The sequence below is a fragment of the Dipodomys ordii genome, unplaced genomic scaffold, assembly GCF_000151885.1.
Source record: "Dipodomys ordii isolate 6190 unplaced genomic scaffold, Dord_2.0 Scaffold90, whole genome shotgun sequence".
Classification (NCBI taxonomy): Eukaryota; Metazoa; Chordata; class Mammalia; order Rodentia; family Heteromyidae; genus Dipodomys; species Dipodomys ordii.
The window spans coordinates 1,475,682-1,488,866 of NW_012267306.1; the positions used below are offsets into that span (position 1 = coordinate 1,475,682).

Consider the following 13,185-nt stretch of genomic DNA (forward strand, 5'->3'; position numbering starts at 1 on the left):
TCTTTTACTTATCTCAGCTTCAGCCTTTTAATGCAGATGTTTGTCTGCTTATGGTCATTTCAAATGCACCCTCCCCCAGTCTGAAGTTGGGCATTTGGTCTACTAACTCAACCCATCCTTGTCCAGTGGGTTCCTGTCTCCCATCAGATATCCTTGGTTACCCAGGTTAGTCATATATTGATATATAGATATAACTTACATTATTTTGTTTTCCTGGACCAATGAGAGAATGCTATGCAGTCCCAGTTCTCTTTGTTGCACCAAAATAAGATATTGGAACCATGGACTTTCTTTCTGGGTCTGTGGCTCAATAACTCAACAAAGTCATGTAAAATACCTATAAAGAGCTTACAAATAGCTTACAAATAGCAGGTGTTTTTCAAATGTTAACAGTTGTTATGGTTATTATTATTATTAACCATGAATTAGTTAACCTCTTTGTTCCTTAACTGTGTGATCTGAGAAATGAAACGTACTTAAGTTCTCCATAAAATCTTTTCTTGGGCTCAAATTCTTTGGTCCTAGTTGTCACCTAGCTTCTTGATGGTTTGCAGAGTTCCATTCACGCAGACATGTTTTTGCATGTGAGGCTACCTATGCTTTCATGTTTGTAGAATGTAGCTGCATTTCTTCTCACAAAGCATGTGCTATGGCATCCCTTCTGTATTTGTGTTTTGGTCATGCCCCATGAGAACTGGGGTGGAGTAGAAAGAAAATGGGAATTCTGACTAAAAATGAGTTATCCCTATTATGAAATGTGAAGTCTGCAAGACAGCAAAGAAGCGCCCCCACGGAACAGAATTTCAAGTTAGTATTATCAATTCAAGCATGGCTGCTTAAAGCAGAATAAACCATAAAACCTGACTTTGTTCTTTTGGTGACTAGAAGCAGCTCTGTAAACTGTGGTCAGTGCTAGTGCTTCCACTGGGTCTGAACCCACTGGTAGTTCAGAACATTTGCTAATTTTGTTTTGGGTTTTGTTTCATTTTGTTGTTTGGGTTCCTGCTCCCTCCCTTCCACTGACTCCCTTCCTTCCTTCCTTCCTTCCTTCCTTCCTTCCTTCCTTCCTTCCTTCCTTCCTTCCTCCTTCCTTCCTTCCTTCCTTCCTTCCTGCCTGCCTGCCTGCCTGCCTGCCTGCCTGCCTTCTCTCTTTCACTCCCACCTTCCTTCCCTCCCTTCCTTTCCTCTCTCTCTCCTTCCCACCCTCCCTCTTTACCTTTATTAGTTTGGTGACTTGTTTTGTTTCTCCTTTAGTCTGGGGGCCTTCCAGGTCCAGAGCAGCTGCTACTGTTGCTTCTCTTGAGCCTTCTGGAAGATAGGACAATTATGCATAAAGCCTTTCTGTCACTCCTGCTTCTGGATGTCAAGTTTTGTTTTGTTTTAATCATTCACTGCTGGAATGTCATTTATTTTTCCTCCTTGAATATATTTTCTGTGCGTGTGATCTTAAAGAGAGCAGAATGAGTTAGGCTTCCAGTGTGCCTCTGTGAAAAGGAAGGTTGGTCTTCATTGAAACCCACCTGCCAGGCACTGACAGCTATCATCCGCTTTCCCCTGATCACCCCTCCTGGGACTTCTGTGCACCTCCAGCACAGTCTGCATTCCTGTAGCATTGTTAGCACCTTTGGTACAAGGAGCCAGGGCAGAGGACCAATACGTTTGACTGGCTTGCAAGAAAATCAATTCCATTTTGGCAGAGGCCTGGAAATCCTATGTTGTCCGCAGAGGAGAAGCTGTAAAGTTCTATGTTTTGTACCTTTGAGTTTCAGTTCTTTGTTTCTGGCATTACTTCATTGAAATTTTTTTTTCTCTGTAAGTGCATTTCCTTGCCCAAGAAGAGGGACAATGCTGCACCCTAGTGTCATTGCTGAGATACTTAAGATTATTTCTGTCCCTGCCATCATAGCCATTATAAATTTTGTTTCCTGTCAGTCTTTCAAGTTAAATGACAACTTTTAAGGCTTGTTTTCAACTGTCTAAATAGTGGACTATGATGTAAGCACTTTTTAATGAATCTATCAGAATTTCTCAATGCTTAAGTAATTTGTCCTTACCTTCCAATAAGTAGTGGGTGCTAAATTTGAACCTAGGTCTGCCTATTTCCAAAGTCTGTGCACTTTTTTTATTCCTTGTTATTGTCTCCACATTTTTGCTCCCAGAATGCTTTTCAGGGGAAATGTAAGTCTTAACTACTCTTTCAACTATTTCTTTGCAATACCATAGATCTCCTTTACAGTTCAGAGTTTACATAGGGAAGAATAACATGCCTTTTAGTCTTCATTTTTGTCATATTTTAGTGCATTTAATTTGTATTTAATTGCTGTGTTTAACTGATGTGTTAATAAGCCATTCTGGATGAGACCATGAAAATATGGCCTTGGGTTCTGTTAGAACCCAAAAAAGCATTAAGGAAGATGTATGTGCCCCGTCCAGTCTTTCATTACAGTGGGTTTTCCTTAGTCAGTACATTAGGGCTCTCCCTTGGTGTAGTGTTGTATTCCTGTTCTACCTATTCTCTTATATTTAGTTTCTGCTGCTAGACTGATTTCTTACCTCCTAACAATGAATTTTATAGTCCTACTAGGAGATTATCTTTGATCCAAATCCCACCCTTTTGCAGAAGGACAGATTACACAGTGAAATTGTCCTGGGGTTCCCTGTCTGTCCTCCCTCCATCCCTTCCCCCTCTTCCAACTTTGCTTTCTTTATTACATAGCACTAATTCTCATTTACATATTGTTCTTATGTAGTGTGATTGGACTCCCAGGAGAAGAAGATTGGCCTAGAGATGTTGCCCTTCCTAGACAGGCTTTTCATTCCAAATCTGCTCAGCCCATTGAGAAGTTTGTAACAGATATTGATGAACTAGGCAAAGACCTACTTCTGGTAAGTTCTTGCAATGCAGAGTCTTCACTGGGCTGATGATCCTCTGCAGATGGGGGGATAGGTACAAATGTCAAGTTCAGTCTTAACTGCATGCATCACATGCCACAGCCTCTGTGGTTTCCTTTCCAGCTGGTAGCCTTTGTTTCTGGAATGTCTTTCTGATCCTCACTGTAAATGCACCCTTTTTGAATACATATTTGAATATAGCCTTAGAGGACTCTGGATTTTCTTAGACATAGGCTTCTTTAGAAATAAATATTAGGTTTCCTTTTTTAAAGATTCAAACTTGCTTGTCATTTTAATGTTAAATAGTTGCTTCTTTATAATAAGATTTTTTTTCCAAAAGGAATCAAATACCAGCACTCTTACTAGTTACTGATCATTTTGATAAGTATTTAATGTCATGGACATGTAAAATATTTCATCCAAAATTAGGTCTAGCTGGGTGCCCACCACTGGGAAGCTTATAATGTGAGTATCATAGCTCAAAACCAGGCCACGTGGGAAAACCTGTGAGACACTTATCTCCAATTAACTGCCAAAAAAGCTGAAAGTGAGGCTCTGTGTGCCTCAGGTGGTAGGGTGCTAGCTTTGAACACAAAAGCTCACAGACAGCACCCAAGTCTTGAGTTCAAGCCCCAGGGCCAGCACAAAAAATAATACCCAAAAACCTAGAACTACTGTACTCTGAGGGGCAAACTCATAATATCTTGTACATAATTTGTACTGTATTTGAAGGACTAGAACAACATGTACAGAAGAGTGTGCCTACTGTTCTTGCTATTAGAGCCCATTAGATAATGAGCATATCCTTTACGTCCTTCATTAAGAGCCCTTGATAATCCAGAGATGCTCCCTTCAGTGGATATTGAATCACTGGGGACCTCATGAATAGCTTTTCTGCTGCCTGTGAGTTCTAGGGGCAATAGGAAATAGTGTCCATTGGGTAGGAGTGCTTTTCTCCAGCTGAGCTCTCAGCAGGAGGTGTTGGTGGAGGGATACAAGGGGGAAATGAGGCATTGCATTTGAAGTAGAACTGAGATCAGGGACCTGGTTGACAGCTTGGAAACACAGAGATGCTTCTGTTGCTGCTGCTGCTGCTCCATAAACTTGTCTCTCCCTGCTTTCACCTGCTACTTCAGTATCCCTAGCCAGAAAGATCAAACCTCTTGATAGAGAACCAGGCACTCCCTGAAATGCAAGAACCCTTTCCTTCACCATAGTAATTCATCCCTACAGCTGAGCTGTCAGCCTGGAACAGACTTTGGTGACTTGAAGTGAACCTGAGGGACTCATTGGAGGGCTGCTGCTAGCCCCGCCCCCTAGGGCCCCTTCCTGGGGGTTTGAAGGAAACTTCCCTTCTAGGAGGGAGGGGGAACACAGCGCTTGGGCAGTGGGTATGGCTTGCTGCACTACCCTTCTAGGCTTCAAGCCTGACTTACCTTCTCACCAGGCACTCTTGTTCAGCCTTTTTCTGAGGAGCTATTTAAACCTTAGGGATGAGTACAAGATGAATATGATTTAGTGTGCCTTTAAATAAATATTCATGTTCATTACAGCCACATGATAGTAAATAGTTGGGTAACTGTGTAAGCACATGGTACACTAACATGTTTTATATCAGTTGTGGTTTTCTTTATTCCTTTATTACAGAAGTGCTTGACATTTAATCCAGCCAAAAGAATATCTGCCTACGGTGCCTTGTCTCACCCATACTTCCAAGATGTGGAAAGGCGCAGGGAAAACCCAGATTCCCACCTGCCGCCTAGCCAGAACACCTCAGAGCTGAATACAGCCTGAGGCCCCCTGGCTGCCTCAAGCTGAGCATCTGGAGAACACCCTTGGTGGCCAGTGGAACCCCTGAGCAAGCCCTGCAGAGCTGTTGAGGGCACTGTCTGGAGGCCTTCCAGATGCTGTCTTCTGGTTGGGCTCTTCTTTCTCCAAGGAAACCACCTAGTTTACTGTTTTGAAATCAATGCAAGAGTGATTGCAGCTTTATGTTCGTTCATCTGTCTGTCTGTCTATCTGTCTGTTTCAAAAACCTGGAAAAACTCCAGAAGAGAAGCTGCTGACCAATTGTGCTGCCATTTCATTTTTTCTAACTTTAAATGCTGCCAGTGTGGAGTGGGTAAACCAGGCACAGCTGACTTATGATGTAATCTCTCTGCAGCTGCCAGGCCTGATTTGGTACTTTTGAATTGTGTGTGTGTGTGTGTGTGTGTGTGTGTGTGTGAGTGAGTGTGAGAGAGAGTGGGAGAGTGGGAGAAAGACAGAAGGAGGGAGAGAAAGGAGAGAGATTTTTGCAATCTCTTAAAGTGTTACTTTCTGTAAACAACGAGAATAATTGAGTTTCGAAGATTCCAGGTGACTGGTGAGTAACGTGTGCTTGTTCACGGAAGGTGATTTGCCAGAGCAATCTTCTCAAATTAGTTGAGCCTAAGTCCTCGGCATTTCTTTTCTGGCCAAAAGCTTTTGCTAGCAGAGAAAAAAAAAAGATAAAGTTCTAGGCACAAATCGAAAGGAAAAAAAAAGAAAAAGAAAAAAATATCTAATACCTTTTAGGACACCTGTTTTTTAAAAGCATGCATTCTTATTTACTCTTCTAAAGCTGAGTTTACTCGTTGTAAGTCCTTCTATATAGTATCATACTTTATTGGTTCTTTTGGAAAATAACCTTATAAGCTTTGTGTTACTTGCTATAGATTTAGGGAATATACCTCAAATACATTTTTTTAAAAAAAAAAGTAGGGAAAGCCTTTATTTTCTGGGTTGAAATGTCATTATTTCCTTTGTTGTTGTTATTTTTTTGTTTTAGCAATTTGCTAAGCTAGTTCTTTAAGTAGTAATGTAATGACATTTAAATCTGTACCCTTATATCACACACAGCCTTGTTTATGAAGTGTCCACCTTATCTCTCTCTCAGCATCTCTCATATATATTTCTACCCCTTATATATGTAATAACAGATTGCTTAAGCTGTTCTGTGCCCCACCTGCTTGCTCATGTTCTTTCCTTGGGCCTTTCATAAATAGGCAATTTCACATTGTGGTTTACAGCCCTAGTTCTGCAATCTTAACAGGGTTCCATCTGTTCTCACTCTTCATGCAATCTTCCCACCTGGCATTCACTTATGTTACCTAGGCGATGGGTAGGATACTTGTTCTGCTCTGTCACCAACACAGATTGCTCGAAACTGTTAGTGTTTTACATTGTTAAAGTATATATTGTCAGCATAGTAGCTGAGGGAATTATTTTTTACTCTTTTTAGCAATAGCTATTTACTCTCTAAAATGATCTTTTCTCCATCCCTTCCTCTGATCTTAAAGCTGTGTGTGTTTCTAGTGCCTTGTGCTCATTCCTGCTCGCTGCAGAGCCAGCCTGGGCATTCTTCTAGGATTTCTTCTCTTGCTGTTTTCAGCCTTTTATATCATACCACCTTTCTGCCTTATACTGACCTTAGTGCTGAGCTGGCACTAGTAAGAAGAAGACACAAAAAGTGTATTTTGGCAACTTTAGCTGCCTGTGCTTTTTCTGAATAGTATTTTAAGTGTATGCAGGAAAAAGCTACATCATGTTTAGACTTAGAACTTTCAAAGAATGGCCTTTGCTTCAACCAGCAGAAAATGTTTCAGATCATGTTTATGTATTCTCAAGCCTTACAGAATTTATCACAGCTTCATATTGCATATGACTATCTTGAATAGAATGGGAAAAAAATAGGAAATGTCTTTCCTTGAGAGCTTTTGAGGTTAGGAACCTTTTTTTTTTAAATATGCTTTTTAACATTGTTCTAATACAATAGAAGAAAAAGATTTTTTTAAGTAAGACTTAAAAAGAAGGGCCTTAACAGTGTTTTATACTTCCTTCATGTGACAGCACTAGTGTGCCATCAACACTAAATGATTAAGATGATGACTCAGGAGCATCTAAGACAAGGCATTCTCCGTGTCTCCCCAGGAAAAACAGTTCAGCCTGTCCTTTCCTTTGATCAAGAGTCAAAATACAAAGACATTTTTGTTGGGGCCTAGAAATTGAATTTAAAAAACTCACTGCACTGATTTATCATGATCTTTTGATTAGCAATGCACATGTTAAAATGAACAACTTTTGAGTTCTCATTTGCTTTTGCAAAAATATTTTCATATCTTTGCTCAGAAGAATACAGCTTTTCTGAACTGGAAATTTCGGCATTCTTTCACATTTTAAGCAAGTAGCCCAATTTTTATTCCTCTCCTCTGCTTTGGGCTTATTTCTAAGTAGGGTTTATAAAGAAAAATGAGAGCACATTTTGGCATTAGATACTTCAAAGGCCCAAAATGCAAGAACATTGCAACCTCTCTGACCTGCGCAAACGTTTCTTCCCAGTTGTGCTTGAACAGTTACTGTCTAGCTGTACATCTTTCCACATAGCCTTACCACTTCTGAAAGCCAGATCCCATGCAAGCAGCATGGCTATGAGGACTCCTGTAGTGAACAGCGTCTAGAAGCATGGGGGAGAATAATAGCTTTGGGAATGGGACTTATTTTTCTGGGACATAGCTTTCAACCATCTTTGTCAACAGCTAGGCAATGGTGGATTGAAAAGGCCACATTGCCCCCATGTTCTACTGAAGTAATGTATAGCAAATAAAATCATTGCAAGTAATCCAAAATTAAGCTAGGGCTAGTGTGCAGGAATGTTCCTGATAGCACACTAGTTCCGGGGCTCAACTCAGGACACCCTGGCATTGTGAAAAGTGAAGTAGTTACAGCCATTGTATAAAAAGAGACAGAGAAACATATCCATTAAGTTATCATAAGCTATTTGCATGGTAAACAGTAATAATGGCCTAACCTTTAAAACACAATTCCTGAGAGCTTGTAAGAAACCAATGGGTCAGAGTCTCCCACTTGTCCCTTTTAGAAGAGGATGAGATCTCCAAGAACAAAGAATTTGTTTGGATTAGCTTGGAGCCATTTCATCCCCCCCCCCCCATTTTTCTCTCAGGAAGTACACACTGTGAATGGCAGACATTTCATTTAGCCCCAGGTGACTTACTAAAAATAGTTAAAAATTACCTAAGAATAGAATCTCAGCAGATTCTAAATACAAGTGAAAATTTCAGAATGCAGAGGATGTGGATAACTTTAAAAAAATCCTCCTAATAAATATATAGTTTGACTCTAAACTGTGGTACAATCCGTCTTGTTGAGAAAACCAAAGTACCAGGCAGTTTTGAACTTTAAATTACATATGTGAGTTGATTTTTAAGTAGTCATAGTTGCTTCTTTTTAAAGTGGTGTCTTTTAAAGTCATTAATGACAGTTCTCATTCCAATATGGAAATTAAATCATGTAAACTTCCTACTATCATAAAGACATCCTGAATATCCTCTGTCCAAAGAATTGCTTTTAAGTGACTTTTTTTTTACTTTTTTATGATAAGCATGTAAGAGTGGCTTACATTTTATTTTCCAAATACATGCTTTTGTTACATAGTTGATTCCAGGGGAAAATAATGTTAAAAGTTAACATCCTCCCATAATTACTTGTGTTAGTGATGTTGGTAGTACTCAAAAGAATGCATTATTTACTTGTGACATAAAAATAAATGGCTTCTAAATCTTTAAAAATTATTTATAAATCAGTGGAGAATGGAGTTAATTCTTGACAATGGAGATATTCAGAGGATAAGTTCAATGTTGCATATAATTTGGAAGATACATTTTTGCTTACATACATCATTGAGAATTTTTATTAATGTCACCTGATAACTACAAATTTATCCAAAAGAACCCACAAATTTTATAGAGAAGCTATCCCAAGCACAGATAAATCATTTTCAAGATTGAGCTGCACAAACCCACACATTTGTATTTGTCCTTTCAGAGGAAGAAACAACCACACTTAACTATATATGCCTAAGATTATTCACTATTTTAAAAAAAACAAGTTTTTAAAAGGCATGTGTTTCCTATGACAGCTGGACTTTAGAAGAATTATAAACCTTACCCCAAAATCCTTTGTCATCTTCACAGTGGAAAAACTTGAGTTTACCAAAGCCTGACAAGCATTGGAAATCCTAAGTGATTCCTGGTGTTCCCTCAAACCCAAGAGGCTTCCTTTCATATCATATATTTTTCAACCCAATTTTCTAACACAGCTATATATATTTTATGTCTCAAGCATCTCAACTTTTTTGCCCTTTTTTAGAAAATAAGCCAAAACAGTATCAGCCCTTTATCTTCTGACCTCTGTAAACAAAAGAACTGTAGAAACAGAAAGGATCCATTTTTAAATGTTTCTTTTCCCTTTTTCTGGGCTTTTTAAATGAAATACCAAATGCCTTTTCAAATATTTTCTGCTCGTATTCTCCAGGGAATTCATTTAGCATAATGAATGGACTCCTATTAGGATATTTGCATTTCCTTGATTCTGGTGCTCTGGCCTTCAAGAGGAAAACAGGGACCACCTGAAAATAAATACAGGATTTTCCTCAAGCATCTACTGAAATACTGTTACAGAAACTTAAAGTTAATAGGGTAGCAATGGAAGTTTTCTTGCAAAATTCTGTTTAAAATTCACAGCCCTAAGTGCTTGGTTGTTTGCTTGTTTTATTCTAGAAAATTCCACAAGGTGGCGCTTTGAGAGAAAAATAATCTGACCCAGGCTGAGGAGGTACTTCTAAAGACTTCATTCTACCTTAATTTTTCTGCACATCTTTCCTTAACTCTTGCCTAATGCTTGTTTTTTCAGGATAGTTTATAGCCTTTATACTCTGTAATTTAGATTTGTACTTATTAGCTAGGTTTTGAATGACTGCAAATAAATTGTGCTTGAGAATGGCTTTTATGCCCATCTTGATCATTTACATGGACAAACTTCCTCATTTATCCAGAAAACCATTTTGGAGGTAGGTAGCTACTTACCTCACTTTTCTGTTTTTTGCAAGATACATACTGAAAAGGCAACTCTAATCTGTGAACAAGGTAGTTTTGTTAGGTGTTTAAAACTCCTCTAGTGGCCGCAGTCAAAACACCCACTCCTCTTGTCTGCTTTCACATCCCCTACCTACTCTGGTGGGCTTTTGACAGACTCGATTTTTAAATTCCTAATTAAAAGTCAAGTGGTCAAAATAAGTGGTGCAACAGTAACTAAACAGACACATTTTTTCTCTCTAAAGAATTGCAGTCTTGGAGAGAGCCTCCAAAATACCCAAGGTTCCCTAGCACAACCCAACAGAGGTTGGCCAGATGCTTGACAATGGAAGCAAACCATACTACACCCACTAGGAACTGTCAAGGCTCTAAGAAATCAGACCCCTTCATCCCTCTGCCTCCACAGAAGTAGATTCTGTGTTAAGTCCCTCAGTGGAAGACTGAATTCAAGCTTCAGTTTAGTTACCTGGACGGTCCTTGCGCTTTCCAAACTGGACACACCCACACCTGACAGCCTTCCTTCCAGGCCCCGCCCCCAGAATTTGAGTGACAGGGAGTGTGGCTTCCAAGCCCCGCCCTGCCGGATGCAGTCTGTGGGCCAGGGCCCTGCTGCTTCTCAGAAGCATCTGTTGTGCACTAGAGATGTAGATCATCCTAGAAGCAAACGGTGTCTTCTGCGTCTCTTAAGTACAACACAGTTCGCACATCCGGGTATACAGAGATGGCGGTAGGCACTGCTCTGCCAGCCCTACCAGGCCTCTCAAGCTCTTAAGCTCAGCTCTTTTTTTTTTTTTTTAAAGGGAAGATATGTAATTACAAGGAAGAATTTTTTTTATTTTTTTATTTTTTTATCATTCTACATAGATGGCAGAAGATATATTCTTGGGAAAGTTTAGCTTGGAAAAATTGTTTTTTTCTGTTTCATCTTCAATTGACAGAAGCTGATTTGTTAGTTTTCAGTTTCTTCTTTTCGTCAAGTAATTATATGTAAGTTTATTATCTCGTGTATTAGGGAATTTCCTGTTTAGAGGACTCCTTTGTGTGAATTGTTTGCTCACACAAATAATTGATCTCTATTTTAGGAGTTTGGACTGTCAAACTTAGTTTTTCTTAAAGAAAATAACATGGCTACAAATAGACTGCCAAGAACAATGACTAGCACTAAACAGCAAACAACCCCATAATTATGTAATTTCTAACTCTTTGTGGTTTCTAGCCAAATCCATTGATGTGCTTTAGTTTCTAATCTTAAATGTTATGAAGCAATGGCATTTATTAGCTAGCAATATTTCTATGGTCACCAGCAATTCTGAGTTTGACCCTGAAGCCTTTGAAAACTAAAATAGGTTCCAGCACAATACATTTCCTGAATCCCCAGGTGTGACACATCGTTTTACTCTGATCCTGTTTGCAAATGTATACATGTATATTATAGCTCCTCACTTTTTATTGATTTATTTTCCTATGACCAGTAATAAATGTATTGTTAGTACATGGAATTAATAGCATCCTAGGAACAGCACTTAGCAGGTGAAGAATTTTTTTCAAGTTGTTCTACATTTGCATAAATTATTTCTATTATTATTCATGTATGTTATTTATTTCTTGAATCACACTAGTCCTGTGAAAGTGGACCTGAAGATAGAAAATGTTAGGACCTCATTTAACCTTCACTATCATGGTTTTGATGGAGCTAAGAAAATAAAAATTAGACTAAGCCCCAAGATAAGCTGCATGCATTTTTAACATGACTCATGGATTTAAGTCTATAGGTGTACTTGGAGTATCTGTGTCTTACTTTGTAAAAGAATTAAAGCAAAGGACCTTGTAATGCAGTGTGGTCAGATATTCATAGAATGTAGTGTGAAATTACAGCAAAGGTTAAAAAAAGAAAAAAGCTAAAGGTAAAACATTTTAGAGGCTGCTTTAATTAAGGAACCGGACCACATGGCCAGTGAAGTAGATGCCAGGTGGAGTCAGGCCTCTAGGTGGCGTCACTTGTCTGGCCCAGTAAAAAGCTTCCCTGTGCAGTCTAGTGCCCTGGTAGGTGTCCTGTGCAATAGTGGGAACAAGTGTACTATTGAGAGAGAAGCAGAAAGTAGTTCTGTAGAAGCAGAACTGGCAGTGTATGCCTAGAGGCTTCTAGAACATGTCAGATGGAGAAGTCCAAGTTTCCAGGCGTAAGGAAACTTAGCTGAGTACAGAAGCAATCCAGCCTGGTAATAAAAAAGCAAGTACACAGGGATTTTTAACTAACAATCCCCAGTACTTCAAAAGCTGGTTGTGTTTCTGGTGATTTTTGTTTGATCTGAAGGTTCAAGGGCATGTGTTTTTGTATAGAAGAGAAAGTATGTGTTAAGAAAAGCACAATAATCAGTTCCCAGAAGTGCAGATGAGGGCGTTTTGCTTGTAAGAATCTCATATCTGAGATGTGTAGAAATATATTTCCACCTTAAAATGTATTAGTGTTTCTGCATTCTTTTAGGGCCTACTTCATGTTTTCTTCTAGGCTATCAGACACTGTATGCTTCTTTTTGTCTGACTTACAATAGAAAATATTTTTCAAGTAAAAATCTCCATTAGGACATTAGGCCTGTTGGTTTCTGTGTTTAAAATCACAGTTCTAGGGCTGTAGGCTGTGCACTTCGTATGCGAATGTAGGCTGTATGAACCAGCCCAGTATGACCAATATCTCTCCCCTGCCACCCCACATACATCACATCGGTTCCTTGCATCTCTTCCTCCCACTAAAGGTGCTCCCTGCCACCACCCTGAGCTGTCCACCTGGTGTTTTCTTCTTTCTGTGATGATTTTTGGGCATCAGTAACATGATAAGCAATATTTTAGGCACCAAAGTGCCAGCCTAGGCCTGGCTATCATCCCAACCTGACCTTTGGCTCACCATAGTCATCAAAAGGTGGCTCTTGATAGTGAGCACAGGATGTGCTTATGACATCCATCAATCAGACAGGCTCTCTAGCATCTTCATATGTATCTTATGCTGCTTAAACCAAGTTATTCTTAGAGCATTCACTTTTGACTGTGTACCAGGAGAACAACTAACCAAGAATACAAACCACATTCCAGACTGTTTTCTATCTGTCTACCAGCTGTACTTTGACTGTGTTTCTTCATACTTGAAGCTCATTCTGCTATTTTAATATCAGGGTACAGACATCAGGGTGCATGTTCCTTCATGGTGCATAATTCCTCTCATTCCAATTGCTCATATTGCTTCAGAGTGCTTGTTTTGGTGCTTGGGTTTAGCAGGTCAAAGAAGCAGTGTGGAAAATCACTGTCTAGAGCACAGTCTTACTGTTGGCAGATGACTTGGTGTTAAGTATATTGCTTCTTCTCTTTTCTCTGTACATGAAACAGAGAT

At 39.3% G+C, this 13,185-nt stretch overlaps 1 protein-coding gene across 3 annotated transcripts in view; it reads left to right on the top strand.

Annotated features, from left to right (window-relative positions):
* Cdk6 (cyclin-dependent kinase 6) overlaps positions 1-5,747 on the top strand; it is a 186,438-nt gene extending 180,691 nt beyond the window's left edge. For all 3 annotated transcript variants that reach the window (XM_013026013.1, XM_013026015.1, XM_013026014.1), the window contains exons 7-8: positions 2,751-2,886; positions 4,540-5,747. In XM_013026013.1, coding sequence (XP_012881467.1) covers positions 2,751-2,886; positions 4,540-4,686 — 283 coding nt within the window. In that variant the 3' untranslated portion in view covers positions 4,687-5,747. The remainder of the gene's footprint in view (positions 1-2,750; positions 2,887-4,539) is intronic.
* Positions 5,748-13,185: the final 7,438 nt, after the last annotated feature.